The sequence below is a fragment of the Gopherus flavomarginatus genome, chromosome 3, assembly GCF_025201925.1.
Source record: "Gopherus flavomarginatus isolate rGopFla2 chromosome 3, rGopFla2.mat.asm, whole genome shotgun sequence".
In the NCBI taxonomy this organism is placed as follows: Eukaryota; Metazoa; Chordata; order Testudines; family Testudinidae; genus Gopherus; species Gopherus flavomarginatus.
Genome location: NC_066619.1, coordinates 117,112,971 through 117,136,816, shown reverse-complemented (window position 1 = coordinate 117,136,816; position 23,846 = coordinate 117,112,971). Strand labels below are relative to the sequence as shown.

The window sequence follows — 23,846 nt, the reverse complement described above, 5'->3', positions numbered from 1 at the left end:
GGTTGCCAAGCAATCTATTGTCCCTATCTGGAATGTGTGTTATTTGAAACAAAAAATTCTTTCTTTTCTTTTCTTTTCTTTTCTCGCTACTGCTCCTCTCTCCCCATCACAATTAATTTACATATTTAAGAATGAAAAGGGTACTCTATAAACAATGCCCTTTGCAATAGCTGTCATCTCAATGGGGACTAGAAATAAATAAAACTCCTTTCTGAAGCTAAAGCAAAGTTTCAGCAAGAATTGATTTGTTCTTAATTGAAGTGCTAATCAGAGATTCACTGGTTTAATTATTTATCTATCTGTCTATTGTGCACCATTTTTTTTTAAATATGGAGATATACCTGTCTCATAGATCTGGAAGGAGCCTTGAAAAAATCCTTCAGTCCAGTCCTCTGCCTTCACAGCAAGACCAAGTACCACTTCTGACAGATTTTTGCCCCAGATCCCTAAATGGCCTCCTCAAGGATTGAACTCACAACCCTGGAGTTAACCAGCTAATGCTTAAACCACTGAGCTATCCCTCCCTAAGTTCTTTAGAGAGGTGTGTGTGGATATGTGTGTGCATACCAGTTCCATCCAATATACTACTGTATCCATACCAGTTCCATCCTCTCTCTCTATATATATATTGTGTGTGTGTGTGTGTGTATCAATAATCTCTATCTGTATAGCACTATAATGTATACAATAATGCTAACAGGAATCCTTCTCTTGCTAGGAAACTCTCTTTCCCAAACAAAATGAAGTGAATGCAACTTAAGGTTCACAGTTAAAATATTGAAACAGGAAAGATAGAAGTTTTAATATCACATCACTGAGTCCCAATGCAGCATACATTTTGTAAGGGTGAGTCACCTTATTGCTAGACCTGTTAGCATAGAGTGTGTGTTTGTCTCTGATTTAGCAGCAGCGCTGTCATGCAGAGACTCAGATGGGAAAAATAATACCCCAGTCACTGCATCCAGTAGGAAAAACTGCTGCATGATGTATCTGAAATCTGGGGCAGAATGCCAAATGAACAGATTCTTAGACATGTCCCTTGACTTGTAATGAAAATACGTTTTCTTTTTGTCTCCATTTGCTATGGCTTTTGTTGTGGTTTTGAATGGAAATCTATGAGCCTGCTCTGAAATGGATGCCAGAAATCTGGTTAAAACAGTATTTAGCTACTAACTTAACTTCTCCCTTTTCTTCCCTCTTCCTCCAGGCTCGTGACCGAGGAGTAGACAACATCGGTGGAGTCATGCTTCACACGGCCACATCATTCTGGCAGCCATTCCTAGGTCTGGCTGTGCTGCTCATTTTCATGGGGTCTACTATAGGCTGCCCAGCTCGCTGTGAGTGCTCTGCCCAAAACAAGTCTGTTAGCTGTCACAGGAGGCGCCTGATCTCCATCCCTGAGGGTATTCCTATTGAAACCAAAATCCTGGATCTAAGCAAGAACCGGCTGAAAAGTGTCAACCCTGAGGAATTCACATCCTACCCGCTGCTCGAGGAGATAGACCTCAGTGACAATATTGTTGCCAATGTAGAGCCTGGGGCCTTTAACAATCTTTTCAACTTGCGCTCTCTGAGACTGAAAGGAAACCGTCTGAAGCTAGTCCCGCTAGGGGTATTCACAGGGTTGTCAAACTTAACAAAGCTTGATATAAGTGAAAACAAGATTGTCATTTTGCTGGACTACATGTTTCAGGATCTGCATAACCTGAAGTCCCTTGAAGTTGGGGACAATGATTTGGTTTATATATCCCACAGGGCCTTCAGTGGACTGCTTAGCCTGGAGCAGCTCACCCTGGAGAAATGCAACCTAACAGCTGTACCAACAGAAGCCCTTTCCCACCTTCACAACCTCATCAGTCTGCATCTGAGACATCTCAACATTAACCTTTTGCCTGTGAATGCCTTTAAGAGATTGTTTCGCCTAAAAGACCTGGAGATCAACTATTGGCCTTTACTGGACATGATGCCTGCCAATAGCCTGTATGGTCTCAACCTCACTTCTCTCTCAGTCACCAACACCAACCTGTCTGCAATACCTTATTCTGCTCTTAAACACCTGGTGTACCTGACACACCTAAACCTCTCCTTCAACCCCATAAGCACCATTGAGGCAGGCATGTTTGCAGACTTGGTGCGTCTGCAGGAATTGCACATGGTGGGGGCCCAGTTACGTACCATTGAACCACATGCTTTCCAAGGGCTCCGGTTCTTGCGTGTACTTAACGTGTCCCAGAACCTATTAGAAACGCTAGAAGAGAATGTATTCCATTCCCCTCAAACTCTTGAGATCCTCTGCATTAACAACAACCCCTTGGCTTGCGATTGCCGCCTCCTTTGGCTGTTACAAAGGCAGACCACCTTACAGTTTGGTAGCCAGCAGCCCATGTGTGCCGGCCCAGACAGTGTCAGAGAGAAGCTGTTCAAAGACTTTCACAGCACCGCCCTTTCCTTTTACTTCACCTGCAAGAAGCCCAAGATACGGGACAAGAAACTGCAGTACCTGGTAGTGGAGGAAGGACAGACTGTGCAGCTGGTGTGCAATGCTGATGGGGATCCTCAACCTACCATCTCCTGGGTGACGCCGCGACGGAGGCTGATCACAACTAAATCAAATGGAAGAGCCACGGTGCTGGGAGATGGCATGCTGGAGATCCGATTTGCTCAAGATCAAGACACTGGGATCTACGTTTGTATTGCAAGTAACGCAGCTGGGAATGACACATACTCAGCCTCCCTTACGGTAAAAGGATTCACTTCAGACCGTTTCCTTTATGCCAATAGGACCCCTATGTATATGACAGACTCCAATGACACCAGTTCCAATGGAACCAATGTGAACACCTTCTCGCTGGACCTTAAGACAATACTAGTGTCCACAGCCATGGGCTGTTTCACATTCCTTGGCGTTGTTTTATTTTGTTTCCTACTTCTTTTTGTGTGGAGCCGAGGGAAAGGCAAGCACAAAACCAGCATTGACCTTGAGTATGTCCCCCGCAAAAACAATGGTGCTGTCATTGAAGGAGAGGTTGCTGGACCACGGAGGTTCAATATGAAAATGATATGATGGTCTACTGCTAGCAGTGCATTTCCTGTGGCATTATATCCAATTAAACAAGCCTGGCATGTGGAATTGCTAGGCGGAGGCAGCTTAATGCAGCTGTCACTGTGTCAAATGGTTATGTGGAAATGGAAAGACTATTTGAGGTTTACAGTAGAGCCTCCTAACCTTGAGGCACGTGTGTCAGGGCCTTTCAAATAGTTGGTAAACGGTACTAATTGTTTGCATTGCAAATATTGGCATTCTGGGGATCTCAGTAATGAACTGTTGGCTCATGTTCATGGACAGTTGTTCAGCATTTTCTACCACTACAAAAAAGAAAAAGAAAGGAAAAAAACCTACAGTGTAGGATTTACATATTTAAAAAGACACATTTGTCTAAAACATACTCTACAGTGAAATTTGTATCTATAGATCTCATTTGTTAAAGCCTTGCATCATACCTTATAGTTGGTTCAACACCACAAAGAAATTGATCTTATCTTTTTTTAATATACATATATACTGTGTACATTTTAAAGCAATATGAATGAGAGTTTGTGCTTTGAGATATCCACCAAGACTGACCCAAGTGTGATGTCACTCCTCCCCTTAACTACAGTCAGACCCCAAATTAGACCTCTGTAGTTACCGATGAGACAACACAAGATACTTTTGTTTTCATGTAGAAGACCAGAGAGGCATAGCTTAGGGCACAAATGTTCTGCTCTGTTGATCTTCTCTTCATATAAATAAAAGGCACGTGCCTAGTTTTGATACAGAATGGAATATTTTTTATATCTGTGATATCACACTGGACCAGTTTACTGTAACAAAGCCCTGGTTCTCACCCAGGAGAGCCCAACCTACTAGGCATAGCAGACATATAAAAGAGATCTGTTTTTGTCACCCTTTGGTTTTAATTCCAAGCCATTGTTAAAATGTTAATGTATACTGGGGGGAAAGAAAGAAGGTAATGCATTCTGTGTACTCCTAGGGAAATATGGTCACCTTAGTATTTGAGGGAGTAAATTAAAATGTACACAACCTCTGTTGATAGGAATGAACTCTTCTCCAATGCCAATAAACCAGGGTTACCCATGCATAATACGAGGATTATGCGACTAAAGAAATGTTTAAAACATGATAGCCTCCAAAAGGCCAAAGTACTACCAATTATAATGAACGTCTAGCCACTGTCAGTCTCATCTCATATATTTATAAATAACATATAAACACAAATGCTAATTTCCATTAACAGATTACTTCAGCTATTCTATCTGCCATTTTAATAATTGTATTGTCTTGGGGTTTTTGAGACAATGACCCAGAGCAGGAGGGGGGGCAATCTATGTTTTTTTGTGGAGGGGAGAAGGCAAGGGGAACATTGGTTTTGTTTAAATACGTGTTTGTTTTATTCCTCTAAAGATCATGCAAAAAGGGCTCGGAACTGGAACTGTAATGTCAACTCATTGTACTGTTGGTATCAAAAAAGATATTTTAGAGTACTAGTATTTTCCAACTCTTGATGGGAGAGGGTAGTGTTTAACCACCTTGTCATGTCCTAATAAACATGAGCCATAGATTAATTTATTTTAATGTTTGGTTGACAATTATATATGATTTATAAATTATTTGGAATAACTTTGAGTAAGAATAAAAATCAATGTGTTTGATTTTATACCCATTCTAGTTAATTTACAGTAAACTGTTCAAAAGTGCCTATGCGACTTAGGAGCCTAAGTCTCATTTTGAAAATTTGACATGGACACTTTGGAGCATAAATCAGATTGACTGATTGGGACTTAGCCACTTTTGAAAATGTTACCCATGTTCTTTGGCTGAGATTTTCACAGCAGAGCTATGGGATTTAAACACATTTCTTCTATTGCTATCAATAAAGGGAGATGTTTAAATCCCTGAGGCTACAGTCTGTCCAGGCAGATCCCTGATCAAATATACAGGATCAGGACCTAGATTGCGTTGAAAATCTCAACCTGTTGTTTCCAGTGGCTGATCTCAGTTTAAATCATTGCTACATTTCATTCCGTTGAGGACTACAGGTGTTCACTTTTTTTATGCACATTAGATTACTGGGGGGTTATATGCTGGGGACTAATCCTTTTGTCCTTTGAAACTTTATGGAATTTTAATGAAATGAAGTGACCCCTGAATAAATACGTGATAACAGAGAGATTGTTTTTGCTGATCAAACAGCAGAGCCACTGAAAACTATTGTACGTTTATATGGATAGTAAAATAAATAAATAAATGAGGGGGAAAAGATGGCTGAATTATCAATTGGAGACATTTCCATTTGCCTTTCCCTTGTAATTATCATTTATCCATTAGCAATCCATTTCCCCTGTAGTGGTGATGACCTGATTTAACTCTGACAATAAAATCAACGTTTTGAGCAAAAGTGCTGCTGAATTCTGGTTTAGGTGGTTGGTACAAATCCAAGTGGATGATTTTGGTTTGGTTTGGTTTGTTTGTTTACTTTACATTACACAGAAAAGGAGAAAGAAAGTGATGGGAAAACCAGAAGGAGCTCTTATTCATAGAAATTAATCTAGAATGAATTGTGTTTTCAAGTTTAACTAGTACCTCATTGCTGAAACCCACTCTTTCCCCCCTCACCCCCACCCTACCTGGAAAAAGCATCTCGAAAGTAATGAAATAGTTACTGTGCTGTTAGGGTATCTGATTGGTACCGGAATTGGCAACTTTAAATGAAAAGTGGTGTGGGTGGTAAAATCTATAACTATGCAGGCCTGGCAGAGACTTAGTTCATAGGACTACACGCAGCAAGAGATAGGGGATTGTAGTATGTTTTGGGCTTTGTAGTCCCAGCACCGCTGTTTGCTCACAGCCTGATTCTGTTACCCTCGCATTAGGTAGCACACTACTCCTTCAGACAGCCCCATTTATTTCACTGGGACTTTGCAAAAGAGGAAGGTACCACTTAACATGGGTAAAGATGGCAGAATAGGACACCAATCATTTTATCCCCCTTCTGTTTTTTGGCTTCCCATGAACCTGATCCTATACTTCTTGGGCATCCGCCATTGCCTTTACTGGGTGAGCAGAGAATGCAGTTCTGACCCCGCTGCTCTGTTTGCAAACGTACGGGAGCAGTGACCACAGGACTATTTATTCTGCCCCTTATGCACTTCCAATCTGTCTGTTTGGACCAGTTGCTCACCTGCCTTTGAAAGCAGAGAGTGGCTGCAGCTTCCTTTACTGCAGGCCAGTTTAGTTTCAGAGGAATTAAACTGAGTTTAATGGGACTGCTGCTGCTGCTCAGGGGTCTACCCTAGCATATCCCAGTGCATGATCGGGGCCTGCCAGTGAAAGAAAGTGAGCACAGATTGAACACTTAGCCCTGACTTTTACTTGTCTTTTGTCTACCTCTAAAGAGCTGGTTGTAAGGACTTACAGACAGTACAAATGCAAGTGGCATCCCGTCGTGATTAGAGCACTAGAACTATGAGCAGCAGCAGTGCAGTACATAGTTCTTTTGAAAGGAAGAAGTTGGAACAGTTGAGAGCAGCAGAATTCCCCTGGGGAGAATGCATCAGAGGGACTGAAGAAAGGAGGCTCATCACTCACCCCACTTCTAAAATCTGTAAGACCCAGAGTTCATCTCCCAAACAAACAAATCCCCCTGCTTTGACAAGCAAAGATCACGTTGTGCACCTGCCTTGTAATCTACAGCAAGCATGAATACTGTGACTCCCCACAACTGCATTAAAAAGGAATTCGGAGCAATATCAAAAGGAAATAGTCACAATGTGATATTAGAACATCATGACACTAGGCTCAGGATGAAAGGCAACCAGCACCCAAGCACGCTGACATTTCTAGGCTTTCAGCTACCCTGTGTGATATGATGTACAAACCCCACACTGGGCCCCCAGGGGTTAAAGGACAGTACTGGGCCCAGGTGGCCCCAGCTCTCCAGACCTGCAGCGCATGCTCCAGCTGGAGTGAAAGCTTAAAAAGGAGCAACTCAGCTCGGAAGGGGAAGAAGACAGACTGACCCTGAGGGCCCCAAGGGTGCCTAAGACGCATCCCTGTGTGGAAGAGAGCTGCTTGCTGAGCTTGGTTGGGGCTGAAGGTTTAGTTGACTGTTCTTTTGTGATTGATATTGGACTTGGAGCGGTGAGGAGAGCGAGATGGTAGGAAGTGCCCCAGGGAGGGTAACTCTGAGGGCACTCCAGGGTGCCAGACACTGCTGACTCTCACAGGGCCCTGGGTCGCAGCCCAGTGGAGTGGGAGGGCCCAGGTTCCCCTAACAACTGCCCCTGCTGCAGGGGAGCATAAGCACATTCCAGACTCGCTCCCGCTCTGATACAAAGAGAGCAAGGACACTGCAAACCGAAGGTGAAGCTAAACCCATCCTTTGGTGAGGAACTTGACTGAAAGGCCTTCCTGCTACCCACTGGACCACCTGGTCTCCTGAGAGCTCTTTTACACCCTACAATATTTTTTTGTTCTGGCCTTACTCTTCAGCCAGGCAACATCCACTGCCAACATTTTCCCACCCATCAACTCACTGAATTTCCTCGCATCCAGGCAGCCCAGCCTTCCTGAACAGATTATTCTTGTTCTATATTCTGCTTGCAGGTGTCAATAGCTGGCAGCGTTTTCAGAAAGCATTATTGAAATAAGGCAGGCGATTAGGAGCTCTTAGAGGGTTAGTGGTGTAACATGGTGTGTTAGGTGTGGGGCATTTTAAGGCTGTCTGTAAAGATTTCCTCTATTACATGACCCAAAATATACATTTTCTTTCCCATATATTGCATCATGACATGGTCCGCAAGTGATACTATCACCATGCAGAAAGATATAAAATCACATCCTCAACATTATGAAATTACATAGAAATCCAGTTATGGAGAGACATTCTAAACACTCATCCTAATTATTGCACATTATTGATAAAACAAGAGCACCCAGAGCCCCAGTAAGGATAGCCACCAACTGTGCTAAGCATTTTATAGACTGATACACACACGTTCCAAGATTCAAGGGTAATCCTCCCCTGCTCTGAGAGAGCCTGTGGTGAGATAGACTTAAGAAAGAAATAACTGAAAAGCCATTTGTTTCATCCAGTAGTTAAGAGAAGATTAATTCTTGCTGGTGCTGGGTTAAAAGTTAAACTACTGCCATGGGGAATAACAAACTATGTGATAGATCAAACCAATCATTGGGTTGGTTGCTGGAGGGTCACTGAGAATGAATGAGATTTTTCAAAGCCATATAAGCAGTTTGGATGCCCAGCTCCCTTAAAATGTAATAGGATGTGTGCACCCAAATCCCTTAGGCAGTTATAAAAATCTCAGTCAGTTGCTTAGGTGATTTCCTCTCCATTTGTCTTTCTTCTAGTTCTTCATACACACACTCTTCACATGACTTTGACCCCAAGTACAGATTTGGAAGAGTTTCATTGAGTATTTGGGACCTAGAGCTCAAAGTAGAATCTTACAATGTGTGAACCTCACCCAAGAACTAGGTTTGAATTAACTTTCCCTGCCAATGAAACCAGCCAAATTTTGCACAGTTCTCCTTGCGACGGAGATAATCACATGCCAACAGCAAACTGTAGGTTGAATTATTCTGATTTTTTCCTCTTTTACTAGAAGCAAGTGCTTTGATAAAATGCCAGCCTGAAATAGAAATCTTTATTTATAGCATGAACAGAATGAGAAAAGTACCGGAATAGTTAAGAAAAATGATTAATTTCCATTTTATTTTATTTTTACGGAAAACTTTATCCCTAATCTGCAAAATAGAAGACAGCAGATGAGCAGATTTTCATCTTGTAACTCGCTAATTGACATTTTATTCTAACTGGTGCCAAAATATCTGTATCCAATGAGCAAAGGTGTGAGAGCGAAAGAACTGAAGCCAGACTTATCTCAGTTATGCTGGTGTAAATCAGGAGTAACTCCAATCATTATAATGGTAGCATTCCTGATTTACACTGGTAAAGTTAATATTGGAATCTGGCCCTTTGTTTTCTCTACTAAGAGGGCTAGCATGAAAGACATACAGAATGTATATTTTATTTATTTTTCACTTGGTTGGCATACCTTCTGTTCAGATTGCTTTCACAGTTACCATTGCTGGCTGAGCAGGAGATGAATATTCAGATTTGCAATAAATAAGTAAACACAACAGACCCAAACTAACAAGCTGTGTGTTGCTATGTGCGGTAATAGCAAATCAGCTACCATATATACTCACGTATAAACCCAGAATTTTAAGCTAAAATTTCAAGTAAACTGTTGGGGAGGGGTCAGTTTATACATGGGATAATGTAGCATTATTTTGGAATGCAAATGATTATTTATAATAACGAATAAATTTATATTATGGTAGTTAATAGAGGCCAGCAGGTTGGGCACCCACTGTGCTCATATTAAATGACTGTCCCTGCTCCAAAATCTAAAACTGTCTTATATGCAAGTATATATGATAACAAGTCTCTCATTGTTTGGGGAGGGGTTTCCATAGCATATAAATATTATAATATTGTCACGCATACCGAAATCCATCTGCAAGCATCTGTAGTTCATATGTACATGTTTGTGTGTGCAAAAATGTCACATTTGATTTTTTTAAAATTTGTGGGTTTTTTTAAATGTGATTTAACTTTTTAAATGTGATTTTTTTAAAAGGTGATGAGGTAAAGCAGAAAAACAGTTGTGTTGTATTTTATTTTAAATATATATGGTGGTAATTACAGATGGTAAGTGAAACAGCCCTGTTGTTATGATCTATGAAGCAGATGGCAACTTGGGTTTGTCTGAAAGCTTGCGTCAAAATATTGCTAATGCTAATGACAAAGAACTTTGTTTCTCATGAGACTGTCCTGAATGTCATTTTTTGTTTCATTTTTTGTTTTGTTCTTAGGGCTTATGTTGTGGTGCGTATCATATATAGCCAAAATAACCAATCCAAAATAAATCATTCCATGGACTTGTAAAACTTACTGAAAAAACTGAAGAAAGTTTACACTTCCATCATAAATGTTCGCTTTCTTCCAGAGGGTAATGAAATATAACCAAGCAAAGAAAAATTGTAGTCTCACATTGAGTCCTGAAGTCCTTGGTCAAAACTTGAAATGAAAGCTAAGAAAAAGATGACGAACAACATAATTAATTTTAACGTGGATCTTGATAAGTTTATGAATGGGATTATTTAACAGGGCTGTCTGCAATAGCAGGGGACTGGACTCTATGATCCAGAAGGTGCCTTCCCATTCTATGATCCTATCCCTAGGTTATTGGGGGGCTTGAACCTATGACCTTTTGAACTAAAAGTATGAGGCTGTACTCTTTGAGGTAAAGGACTAAAACTCCCAAGCTGGTAAGTGTAATAGACCCTTTAACCTTTAATGTGCACAGTACAACCCCAATATCAGGAAAATGTCCTAATTACGAATTCACTGACTGCAGGATAGTCATCCAGGGGAAGTAGGGGAAACTCCTTTTCTTGTATCATTTAGAACTTAACCAGGTAAAGCACTCGAGAACATGAAAGAGCAAGGAGATGGATTGTATGACCTGTTTGGCTTTTTCCATCTAATTTGTTTCTCTGTTTCTATATTTTTTTCAAAGCATTCTGCCATGATTCACTCAAGTAATCTAACTGGGCGGAGGTCACATAATGTTAGACAACAAAGTGAAGGATATTTATCTGCCTGCAAGATAAATATCCAAATTCTTATATTGCTCATGGCATAGTTCAGCCATTAGCACAGGACTTCATTGCTTTTGAGTTCTGTCTCCCAGCTAGCCACATCTTAAAACTCCCAGGCATGGGGAAAACGTGATGGACAAGTCATGTCCCCAGGATAGGTGTGGAGAGTGGGGATTTCCATTCACAAAGTTCAACCCTTCATCCCTACCTCACTTATTATCCTCTATAGGGTCAAGGGCAAACAGCCAAAACAATGCACATGATGGGAAGAAACAGTCAGGACCCCTGCACATCTGCCCCATAGAGACTACAGTGGGAAGGTAAGACAGCCACAGACTATATATTGCCTTTTCTATGGAGGTTTCTGTGCTGGGGAATCTCCTCCTTAAAGGTGGGTCCCAGGAGAAGCCCTAGTAGCATGACTCCATTGGAAACACATGGCCAGGAGGTAGGGAGATTCTACGAGATTTGAAAGCAATCCCAAATACTGTTCCTTCTGAGGTAGGGCAAGCTCTGCCACTCCCCATGCCCTCTGGGATGTGAATCTTGTGGAGTTTTCTTCCACCTTTGCCCCATCTCCAGAGTTTTATGGAGGTAGGAGGGAGTCCAGCCCAGAGACTTATTCTTATCTTCACAGAGGTTTTCCAAAATACAGTCCGTTGTGTGGATTCAAATTGTCTGCTGGAGAGAAACAAGTTAGAGCAGAAAGAGCTGTACTCAGCATATATCTACTCAGCAGGGGTAAAACCAGTGGAAGTTTTGCCATGGATTTCAATAGTACCTGGATTTCTCGTTAGGTCTTTCTCATGATAAGTGCTGTTGGAAAGAGCCAGAGGTAATGTCCTGGCCTATCCCTGCTGTCAGAAGTCTCATCTGCCCTTGGCACGGGGAGAAGAAGCTAGAGGAAAGGAGAACTACATGCTGAGAGTTTTATCAGGCTGTGCTGTCAGATGCAGAACAGCCCTTGGCTCACTTTGGAGCTTTTATTTGCAGGATCACTGAACTAAGATTTAACTGTTTTGTTGCCGTAAAAACATTACTGACTCAAGCAGGGCTCTTTGCACCCAGAGGGATTCAGCATGAGGAAGAATAGGTGTGGTGTTGAACACCCACTGGAATCTCATTGATGGGAGCAGTGATATGGAGATGCTGAATCAGTCATCCTGACAACATCTCCACCCATCTTTGAGGCCCTCAATGCTATTTTCTTCTCCCCAGCAGAAGGGAGGTTTTGGCTGCTTTCAGCCACTGCAGTCTCCTTCTTTGACAGTGTCGATGCCAGGGACCTCCATCAGTGTCTACATTGGCCAAAGCTGGTATTAGACCTGAGGTGAATTTGGCTCATTTTCATTTCCTTTCTTTTCCTTTCAACCTGAGAATACCATTGCCAGTCTGCAAAGCTGCATTCAGCTTCAGCCTGACGTGGCAGAAGAATCATCCCACAACCTCACAGTGAGTTGAGAACGCTGCAATTCGGGAAGATCCACAAGATGTCCTGAAAGAGCTCTTTGCCTCTAATGTTTATGATTCTTTTATGCAGTTATGGGTGCTTATCTGAGCTACCTGATGATGTCTCCAGAAATATAACCTGTTCCAATATCACAAGTTATCATCTGGTTTTGTCTGGTGTATCCAGATCTTACAGCGGACAGGTCAGAGAACACCATCACCACCACCCTGGACAATAAGTCCCTGTTAAGCTTGAAAATTTCAGCACAGGGACTGAATGGGCATGGAGAATGAACTCCTCTCTTCCCCATAAAACTGACCCCTTCGGGAGAGGTATGAGACACATTGGCAAGTCATCATAAGTAGTTTTCTGCTGTCTCCGTCTGGGCTGTATGAGTTTTGCAAGAGATTTTTCAAAAGCACCAAATATATCTAGGAGCACAATTTTTGTTAAAAATCAGTGGTCTCTCTGTGCCTGGAGGCCCTAGGGATTTTGAAATCTCTTTCTAGGGATGAATAGAATACTTCAATCTCCATGACTATCAAATCATTGAAATTGCCTTTAAATAAATAAACTTTAAAAAAGTAGGGGGAGGGGGAAATATTTGGATATTTTCCCCCTGCATTCACATCAACCACTATTTCTCTTACCAGATACTTGACTCAACATGGTTTCATGTGAGCTGGAAAGACAGGCATGGGGGAGCTGAAAGCCTTTCATGTTTAAATGATAAACTGCATCCAAAAGGTTTGTCAGATCTCAAGTGAACACAGTCTTTGAAGAGGATAGGGAGGAAGGGAGAGTAGGATGTGGCACATTTGTTGTTAATCCTTGGTCCCATAAGCTTATATACTCCTGAGTGTGGAGAGCTCACACTATCTTTTGAACCATGTAACCCCTGTATTTAGCCTTCCATATTGAGGGACACATTTGGAGTGGCTTCACAAGGGGGCCTGTGTATCCCTTGCATTCTTTGGATTTAAGGAATGTGTTCTCACTTATTCCAGGATCCACTGGGTGTTGACCAAGGGTCAGACTCCTGGATCCAGAAACCAGATGTGTTGGCCACAGAGGGCAACAAGCTCCCCTCTGTCATGCCTCCAGACTAGGGTGTCAATTCCTTCTTCCTTCCCTAAGCTCCATGGAGCTTGCCACACAAAGCTGGAGTCTTTAGTGTATGTGCTGGGAGGGCCCAGTTTCACCCTTAGTAATTAAGGAGAAACCATGGTACAGTGATGAGTTAGTGAAACACAAAGTCTGATGATAGAGAGGAAATGAAATTGAAGCTCTGATAAAAGATGATGTGACACTGGTATTTAATACCTTGTCTCAGTACCTGGGGTCCTCTTCAGGGTTACAAGAGCTGGATCAGCAGTTAACACCTATGGGAATCCTTTAGCTAATTAGGGTTGGACTCACCAGCTGGATGGTCTTATTTACCTCATCACTTTGTAAAGTGAAAGTTATATTTTTGTGAGCTATTTTCCAATAACTTTGCAGTTTATATTCTTCAAAAGCACAAGTGACAGAGCACACTTATTTATTATAGGAAGACAATGCTAGTAAATTTAATCTATTCCTTTTGCTACGAGCTATTAGCTGTATGTACAAAGACTAATAGGTTATATCCATTATACAAAGTGTTGCTATTTACTAAAACCAAACAACATTTCCTCTTGCAAAGCTACCGCACTAGACTGAAGTCTTCACAGTGCATCAGTTCTAATGTCCTGTTGGGAATTCATTTCTTGAGCAGAGAACAGGCTTGCACTGCAAAGAGTTTACAGAGCCAATACACCCCTTTGATTTATGTAAGAGCTTTAATTTTAATGGGGCTCATGGAGTCTGACTGTCTTTGCTATAGCGGATTTTGCTAAAGGAAATCTGATCAGCACCGTGTTTCTCTGGGATGGTCCGGCTGTCAGAGAGAGCAGAGGCCTAATAGTATATGCCCTGGTCTGGGAACCAGATATTTCCAAGTTTTAAAGCACTAAAACTGAAGCTGTATCTTTGCCTCAGTTTCCCTATGTCAATTGGGATAACAATATTTACCTTTGATAGGGAATAGTCTTCCGCTGAGCTCAAGGGGTAAAAACCTAGGGAGCTAAGGGGTGTTCAACTAGGCCCACACTAAGGAGTGACAATTCTCTACACATGGTACCATTAAAGAAAAGACATTTAGCCAGATACCTTGATAAATGCTCAGAAATCCAAAACTAGCTCTACAAAATTTTCTCAGAAATTATGCTTGGGGTGGTAGCAGTGGTCTACTCTATACTCAGTGGTTCCTCCATATTTAGAATTAGAATAATGATGTTTGCAGAGAAATTGCAGTGTATGACCTGACATTTTGTGTCAAAGAAGCACATTAACCAGCCTTTCCCTTTTCCCCTTATACAGACATATTAATGCCTAGGGTTTTTTAATATATAATATATTTTCAGGGCTTGATTAAACCCTCTAAAGATTTTGCCACTAATTCTATGTGTACATTTGTCTGTAAAGAACAGATGCCAAAATGAATGCAAGCCACACATGGTCATGGGCACACACAAAAAGTGGGGGAGGGAGAGAGAGAGAGAGCTCAGAACTGAATATTACTTAGAAATATTATTTAGAACATTACTTAGAAAATATACTTGGAAAGCTTTCCTTGTGGCTGATCTCCTTCTCCTACCAGAATGCTGAAAAATGAGGGGCCGTACAGGTTTTTGATCATCTAGTCAATTTTTTTTAAAGTAAACAAACCCACAAACATGCCCGAAGCTATAATAGCTACAGGTACCCTGTTTCCAAATGAGCAATGGTCCCTGATCTCAATGTTTATCCTATAAAATTTAACCTGACAACTTACTTTGCTGTATTTGCCACTACAGTGAACTGTGGCCAAGCTGCCCTTGATCTTTTCATGAAGATTGCTTTAATTAACCATGAGCCAAACATTTGCAATTGCCCTTTCCCCAGCTTCTGTCTTTTGGATCCTATTCTGCAATGGAGTAATCAGCTAGAATGACACAAACCAAGGGCCAAATTTCAATATCCATATTCCTATTGAGGGGCACCTTCCTCCTCAGGAGGTCTCATTACAGTCAAGGGGAATATTCGTGAAGTAATATGTTACTTGACCTGAGTAGGGGGTATCCGAATCTGGTCCTTGATGTCCTCTTCAGCTGTCTACAAGGGAACAAAACAAGCGTGTGTGTCCACTTCTGCCAGTGAAGAACACCTTCAGCTGAAGTCAGTGAGAACTGGAGTGAATGGGAGTTGAGGATATACTGCACTTCTCAGGTCTGGACAAAAAGAAGGGCACCTGCCCAGAATTCATTTGGCTATTGGTCCATCTCTGTTTTTAACAATATCTTCAAAAAGCCTTAGCATTTTATTTACCCAGGAGAAACAGACTACTGCACATACACACACACACAAAAAAGAGGATATGGGGCGGAGTGAGAAGCAGTCCCTGCCATAGGTAGTCTGTATTGTATTATGAATGAAAAGTCATAACTGAACTTGACAGATGTGCTTGTCTGGGAGATTTTTTTTTTAATCTGATAACATTGACACTCCCCGGTGACCCTGTTTTAATATGATGAGTTCCCTCTCTCCTTCCACAGGCAGGAAAGCTACAGACCACCTCATTTCATTACTAATGTTTTTTAATTCCGTGTGTGCTAATCAAAAGAGCAAACCTCTACTCCATCTTTTCAACAGCTGTTGTAATTATTTTTCATAGGAATCAATTTTTAATTGTAACATTGTTCTGCTAAAGCCCTATTGTCTGTGTCCTTCCAAACTGTCAGTTAATTAAATAAAATTAAAAAAGCTGAAAAGCATTGTTGTAATTGCTTTGTATGTTTAAATTGTCTTATCAGAAAACAAGGTTATGAATTTCATCTGTTGAGACGCAAAAATAAAATACTTTCATAAAAAAATACAGGAGAAGCTTTATTTTCATTTTTTTTTGTTTGAGGTGCTTGAGTAATAAGTGTGGTGGTGTCGATTGACTAATACAGCATTAGCCACACATGTAACGCTAACTTTGTATAATGGTTGCATCCAAAAATACATTAGCAAAGAAAGTTAAAGTTGCAAAGTCAAGCCCTCACAAGTTAGGAAATGCCAGAATTAAGTTGGCCTGTGCAACCTTAATTCAGCCTCCTAGTATATGTACATCGTGCTACTGTCTTTAGTGCAAGATCACGTTATTATTGCCACTCCCTCACATTCCAGTCACGCAGCATATTCCTTCCACTCCTCACTGCCTGGGTGCCAGCTGCGGGAGCACTGAAAGCACAGAAGAGACAGTCTGCCTGCTCTCATCTGCAGTGCCTGGTGTCACAGCAGCCCCTGGCAGACGAGAGGAGCAACTGCAGGGAATGTCTGCTCAGTGCCATCAGCTCTGGGCTGGAGTATATTCAATCACACTGTGGGGATAATGCATGTGCAGTTGGGTCTGGACGTACGAGCTGTGAGGGGCTGGAGCGTGCTGCCAGACCCTTAAAAGTGTCTACTAAGCATATGTCACCTGAGTTTTTCAGAGCCTTGTAAGTTGAACAGATTTTCCTGAGATGACAAAAGGCATCCTTGACACCATTGTGACCCACTCTGTCAAATTTCAAGTCCATGCTCCAGAGCATGGAGATATCACAGCGCCTCAATGAAACAGCTGTGAGAATTTTTATAACATGGTCAAAACAATGTATTGTTCCCTGAACTCATTCTGAGAAATAGCTGAACCATTTTAGCTGAAATTTTCCAGACACATTGGGCCTGAGGCAGACACCCAGCATGGGAAATTTATAGTAAAAACCTTAACTATAAGCAGCACTTCCTGCACTACCTATAGTTAGCCAGAATCAGGACAGTGTAGTGGATGGGGAGGGGGAATTGTTAGTAATTAAACTAAGTATGTCTGTTTTTCCCCAAGCTTCTGATCCTGTATTCATTGCGCACTAAAGCACTCCGTGACTTTGTGCCAGTCACTTAGGGCTGATTCGTCTTTGCCGTGCAAATTTGATATCCATTTACTTCTGTGGAAAGTGGATGTAAAATCCTACCAAATCTGAACGGTAGTGCATTGCACAGGTATAAAAGCCTACTCAAAGTGCAGGGCATCACTGTATTTACCTTATGGTATATGTGTGTATATATATTTTACCAAATGTGGGTCACTCACTGTTGTAATGCCAGTGGGTTCATTGATATTACACCAGGATGGAGTTAGCGCTGTCTGATTGCAAACATACCTATAGGATATACCGCAGTTAAATACCAAGAGTAAAACATCATTGCCCTCTAAAGCATTTGTAACTGTGACCAGGCACATCCACACTAATGCAGCAGCCAGCCAGATAATTTTTTACTCATAAACCTCCGTGGTTTACACACATATAGCACAAAGCTCTTGCACAATGGTGTATGACTCAGTTCCAGGTGCAAGGGCATGGTTAGGATGCTTTATTTGCGCCACACCCAGCTGTGGAAGCAGTGTTGCTTGTACTAAACGTGCCCCTGAAGAACAAGTACATGGAAATGCACACAGCTGTACCATGTATACGAGACCAGTCGTGAAATTAATGAGTTCAAAGTGCTGGTCGCTGGAATAACAGCTCTGAAATGGAGCATAAGGGACATGTGCCATTTGGTAACCTAATGCCTGGATTCATCCAGTCATACTACAAAGGAAAAGGTGATAGTGGGAGTCAGCATTTCACATTCTACTTATTTGTAGCTAAATTAACCTATTGAATCAGGAGTTCTACATAATTATATATTGGCTAGATGGCCTATGTCCTGGTCCCATGGAAGTCGGAGATCAGCATTTATTATCAGGAACAATACTGTGGTGTCCAGGTCCAGATTGGGCCACTGGGTAATTACAAGGCAGGCTGGCTGGTTGGGAGTGCTTCAGGTAGCCATTGTAGGCTATGCCAGAGTAACATCATCACCACTGCTATGCAGTGTTAATCAGGACACCAAGCCACCTACAATGGCTCTAGACCTGCTTCTTCTCATTCCTTGCTTCTCCCCCATCCCAACAGAACTCTATCCTCAACAAACAGTGGGAGAAGTACAAAGAAACCTTTGGAGCCAGCCTGTCCCCTCTCAGGTGCTTGACCTGGCAACTCAGGCTCCTGGGAGATTGCTTAGGGTCTTGGGATTTTTCTCTAGCTGCAGTGGCTACATCTATGAATGTTGCAGCAAACACGTTACCAGAGACCAGAGATAAGGGTCTTGCCAGGACAGGCTGCAAAGATGGTAATGCTGGAACTCTTGCAGCGCCATTTAAAATGAGGACGTGATTATTTTCCTCCCTTAAAACAAAAATAATTAAATGATTAGCTGTTCTCCCTCCCCAAATAAAGGTGGTAGAACATCTAATCATTTAATTATTTCTGTTTTGAAACCAAACAACTGCCTAGAAGGATGAAGGGGCGTTTTCTTCCACCATTATTTCTGTTTTGAAGGAGGAAAATAACACGGCTACCCTCTGATACTTCAGAAAAATGGTTTGTCTTCCCTCATCTCCTTCAAAATCTAACACTGCGGGAAAGAACCAGACACAGACAGCTTGTTTGCTCAGGAAGGCGCCCCGTCAGCCGGCGTGGCAGCCCTTTTATTCTTTCTGGTTACATTGTCAGCATGAATCAGCATGAATCACAGCCTTGTTTACTTGTTTCTTACTGGCGGAGGATCTCCCTTATCTCCCTGCTTCTCACCCGCTGCTTGCAAGCGTGACGTGCTATGTTTTTCATTCTACTCAGGCATGTAGTGCTGTACTTGCCTGTTCTTATGATCACGGGGGGTAACGGGGGGTCGCAGGGATTAATTATCTGGTGGTTTGCCAGCCAGGATCAATCCCTACATCTCCCCCTTTACTTTTTAAAGGGAAAGGGCAGGTTTTTTTCTTGCCCAAGGGCACCCTTGGGTGCACAATGAAATTAAGGAGGGAATACACTGAACGCCACAGCAGGTGAGTATGAGGAATAAAAGGCAAAGTCCTCCATAGGTTATTACCTGATGTAACCAACCCCATCCCGGTAGCCAGCTAGATAGCCAGTCCCACCAGGAGGAGAATGGGTCGTTGTGAATTCGAATTTGAGCAGTAAGATTTTTAATTAAAGCTATTTGATTATTAATAGCATGGGAGTGATCAGAAATATTAAAACAACACATATCATTAATTTTTTCACAACCATAGTCATGTAGCAAAAGAAGATAATCAATGGCAGCTCTATTTTGCAAAATTCCATGACGCAGCTCTGTTTGCTCCTCATTAAGCAATGCCACTGCAATAGACGTGGCATTAAGAGCTTTAACCGCTGAGCAAGCTAACCAATTAAGATTTTTACTATTACTAATTATTAAGCCAGGTATGCCAAACAAGGAGGTGGCCAAGGCATTATACATAACATCACACAAAAATTAGCATTTAGGCAAGCAATAAAGGCAGTTAACAAATTCTCTGGGGTTTTCTCCTTTTCTTGCTGTTCCAGCAGACGCTCAGCTTGCTGTGGGAGGGACTTTGTTTGTACCCACGTCACTGGTGCATTGGGAGTACTGCGGCGCCGTTCTTGAGACAGCGTAACTGTTGTTAATAACTGATTGAAATCAGGAATGGGATTGTTAAGACCCTGGTGCCACGCCATGCTGCGGGCCGCCTGTGGGGTCCTCTTTCCACGGACGGATGTAACGGGCTGGGACCCACACAGGCCCCTTAGGTATGTTAACGGCTGCGTACCCCCGCCCCCAGGTAATCAAGGGGACTGGGGCACTCCACGTGGTTCCAGGGAGTTGTCTATACGTTACTTTAGGGGCGGGGAGTTCTTCCTTGCACCTAAAGTGTTTCTGTAAACGGGAGATATAATGGGCACCATCAAAAACAAGATTTAAATAATTGATTGTATAAAGAACATGTGCTAACCACACCTCCTTGTCGGGCAGCGTGGGCGGGATTCCCCCTTTTGTTTTTTGTTGGAGGAGAGCTGTTTTGAGGGTACGATTCGCGCGCTCAACGATAGCTTGGCCCGCCCCAACGGGAGCAGAAGGCAGCAATTTGTTGAGAGCAATAAGCCGGCCCATTATCGGTTTTTAGCTTGGCTGGGATGCCCATAACAGAAAAACAGCGGACAAAATGGTTAATAACGTGTCGAACACGTTCACCTTTGTGAGGTGTGACGGGGAAAAAGGTGAAAAACGTGTGACATCCATTTGCCAAAGCTGATTAGCGCCGAGACCGCGGGGGTTGACGCCGGTGGGGGGGTAAGAGCGGAGAGAGGAACATTGTGGGCATTGTTGAACAACAGCTTTAGCCTCATCCAAGGGAATGGAGAACTCCCGGGCGAGGGCTTTAACATTTTGATGATGAAAGGCGTGGCTGGAAGTAGGGGGAGCAGGAGAATGGACCCAGGAAACACGCACTTGTGTATCAGCGTAAGCGTTGCCCTCAAACAAAACCCCGGGGAGGGGAAGATGGCTATGAATATATGCAATAAAAAACGGGTGAGACCGGGAGCGCAGAAGCTGTTGGAGGGTAAGAAAAAGGGCAAGAAGTGGTTATTCCATAAGTGGGGTCACATAGCTTCCAGCTATAGCGGTATCAACGTTAGCAACATAAAGGCTATTTATAATAACATTAAGGGGGACAATGGAAAAATGAGAAAAGGCTAAACAAAGGGCAGCAAGTTTTGCCCGTTGAGGGCTTGTTTGAGGAGTGGTAAACCACGAGTGCCATTGTGTGGCAGTACACCAAGAAACAACACCACGGGTTGGGCAGCTATCAGTGAATACTGTAAGCGCATCAATTATGGGGGTTTGCTGGCAAAAATTACGAAATACAGTGGGAATGTGACAAATGGCATGCAGGCGAGGATCTTTCTGAATATGATAGGACAGGGAGCCCACAAAGCCTGCCAGGGCTAGTTGAAGGGCATCCGGGAAGGCAAGGGCTGATTCGGTCTTTGGGTAGCGCTTCTTTACCTGTGGGAAAAGAAACTTAACACATTTCATTAGTGCCTGGCAGTGTTTTGCAGATCTCATAGCTGCTTGGGCACATTCAAGCCCCACCCCCCTTTCCTTGGTTATTAGCCAAGTCTTAGCTGTGAGCAGTGTCCTTGAATGGAGACAGTGTCTTATCTACAGTCTCCTAGCTACTTTTTTCTTTTCAGTTAACTCATTCTGTTCTTTTTTGTCTTCTCCCTTTTTGGCTTCCTTTAACCTGCAAAGGAAACTTTCACTTTTCACCTATACACCTTTTCCCAACAACGAACACGTAAACATTGCCATTATACAGTACATTAGTCTTATTATTTAATATATGTCACACATACTCTTTTACTAAAATAACCTTATTACAGAACTTTGGAGCAACGAGCTAGAACAAGCACACCCACTTTGAGGAGTTCATTCAATTTAACCTCTAGTCCAATAGCCTTCCACCATCCCCAGCCCTCTGGCTAGAAATTTGAGGTAGCCAGAAAGATCCCATGTACAATATGGGGAGTGGGTTAACTTTTCATGTCTTTGCTTTCAAAGACCGTTGGCATGCAAATTATAACAACAATTGCTTTAATTAACAATTTGGCCAATGAAGCTTCTTTTTCGTACTTAAGCAAATGCATTAGACTTTAGTGTATCACATTCTTCTGATTTATCCAAACACCTTGTATTCCAAAGTTGAATAAAACAAGTATCTGCATTTAACCCTTCTATTTAATTTTAACTAGACTATCCTATAAAAATATTAAACACAACAATTTTGGCCACGAGACAAACACCACAAGACAGGACATAGAACACAAAACATAAGTCCTGTTGTGCCAGTAAATGCATGATACGTTGAATGCTGTTCAGCTGGCATCAGTTTTCTCTGATTATCTGAAAGACAAAAAAACAGAGGTCTACCCACCCCTTCTGGGCAGACAATCATCGCTTGAAATATACAAATACCCTTGTTGACTTCAGGCAAAAACAGAGGAATAACCCCATATTTTCTTATATTTGTTTCATAAGCAGCCTAGGTTTTTAATTACATAACACTGTATACATTCTTCAGCTAATTTAACTAAATTGTTCATAGCCAAACCAAATAATAGCAATCCAACAATTTCTTTGCCTAAATTTATTTACAAACATTTCGCAGACACCAAGAACTTTTTTCTTTAGCATTTTTACAAAGTTCAACTGCTGTTTCCTCCAGCAACTACAGAGTTAACTTCTCACTCTCCCTTAAATCACTTGCTCGTCTCCCAACAGACACTTTTATCAACTTAAATCACCATGCCAAGTAAGTCCTGGGTATTTGAAATCCCCACGCTTACACTTACTGACTCCTTCCTTCCACTACACCCTTAAAGTTTTCCAACCCGCTTTCCAATCTCTCTCTCTGTTGCCTGTCTGCCTGGGCCCGATCCTGCTTTTCTTGCTGAACCGTCCCTTCCATGGGCACCAACTTGTTCCACTACCAGTTTAGCTAGGAGGGTGGGCTTCTTAACTAGCCCCCACCCCTCCTGGTCTTTCCCCTAAACATTCTTACTCACAAGACTACCCGAGTCCTCCTTCATGAGGCTTGCCACCTGGACAAAAACACATGGCCCATCGGGCAAAGGCCATTTACTTTACATATAATCCAAACCCCTTTAGAGAGGTTACCTAGAGACCCACCCATCTGTCTGCTGACACTTAAACAGAAAAAAGAAATTACACAGAGCGCAGAGGGAAGTACAGTCTAAGTCAGACTTTCCCACTTCTATACACTGTCCGCTACAGGGGACGGGACAGAAGGATCTCAATTCAACCTCAGAGCTTCCTCGCACTCATGGCTTCCACTCCAAGGAATTACGAACGAGAGGTTCAGTTCCGCCCACACTCCTAACGTCCAAATGTATACAGAGCAGAAAAACAACAGTAACCGGTTAAACAGAACAGAACCAAAACCAAATAGCGTTTTCTTATCCTATTAAGGCATACTTTTATTCATGCAATTCTCAACATATAGCACCAACAGTACCAAGCAAAGCAAACACAAAATAACAAGGGTAAAACAAATAGATGGTGTAAATTCTGCAGTGCTCCCCCCTTCTTAATTGCTCACCAAACTGTGACAAATTTCTGTTACCAATCTATCCCTCGTGTCAGGTGATCAGGCTGACACTACAGGATCGCTGGGGGAAGATAAAGAAAACACACCATAGGACTGAATTTTAAAGCCTCATTAATAAAATAATAAAACAACAATGGAGAGTGTTGGGAACGCTCCCACATCACTCAGGAAAATATTAATGCCCCAAGCCCGAAGCTCCTTTTATACTTACACAGGTACGTCCCGACTGGCCACTTCTGTGTATAATGTTCAGAGGAGGGGGAGAGGTGGAAGGGAGATTATCCTGTATACAGCTTGTCCAGAATTTCCAACATGCTTCTGCTCTTGGGAGGGCTGTTCTCTTACACCCTGGAATCTCCTGCGGCGTCTCTTTCAGAGATTCCAGTCCAGGTCGGCTGCCTGTGGCTTCTTTGGTGTCACCAAGCCACACCGACTCCAGGGTCACAAAGGCACACTGTTGGATCTTACTGGACAGTTAAGCTTTGCAAACGTAATGTCAGTTCTGTAACTTGTATTTCCTTTTGCTCCGCCTCTGTCTATATTTTTTC

General features: G+C 42.3%; 1 protein-coding gene across 2 annotated transcripts in view; it reads left to right on the top strand.

The window, feature by feature from the left end:
- LINGO2 (leucine rich repeat and Ig domain containing 2) overlaps positions 1 to 3,509 on the top strand; it is a 758,770-nt gene extending 755,261 nt beyond the window's left edge. For both annotated transcript variants that reach the window (XM_050943109.1, XM_050943108.1), the window contains one exon: positions 1,208 to 3,509. In XM_050943109.1, the coding sequence (XP_050799066.1) occupies positions 1,244 to 3,064 (1,821 nt within the window). In that variant the 5' untranslated portion in view covers positions 1,208 to 1,243 and the 3' untranslated portion in view covers positions 3,065 to 3,509. The remainder of the gene's footprint in view (positions 1 to 1,207) is intronic.
- Positions 3,510 to 23,846: the final 20,337 nt, after the last annotated feature.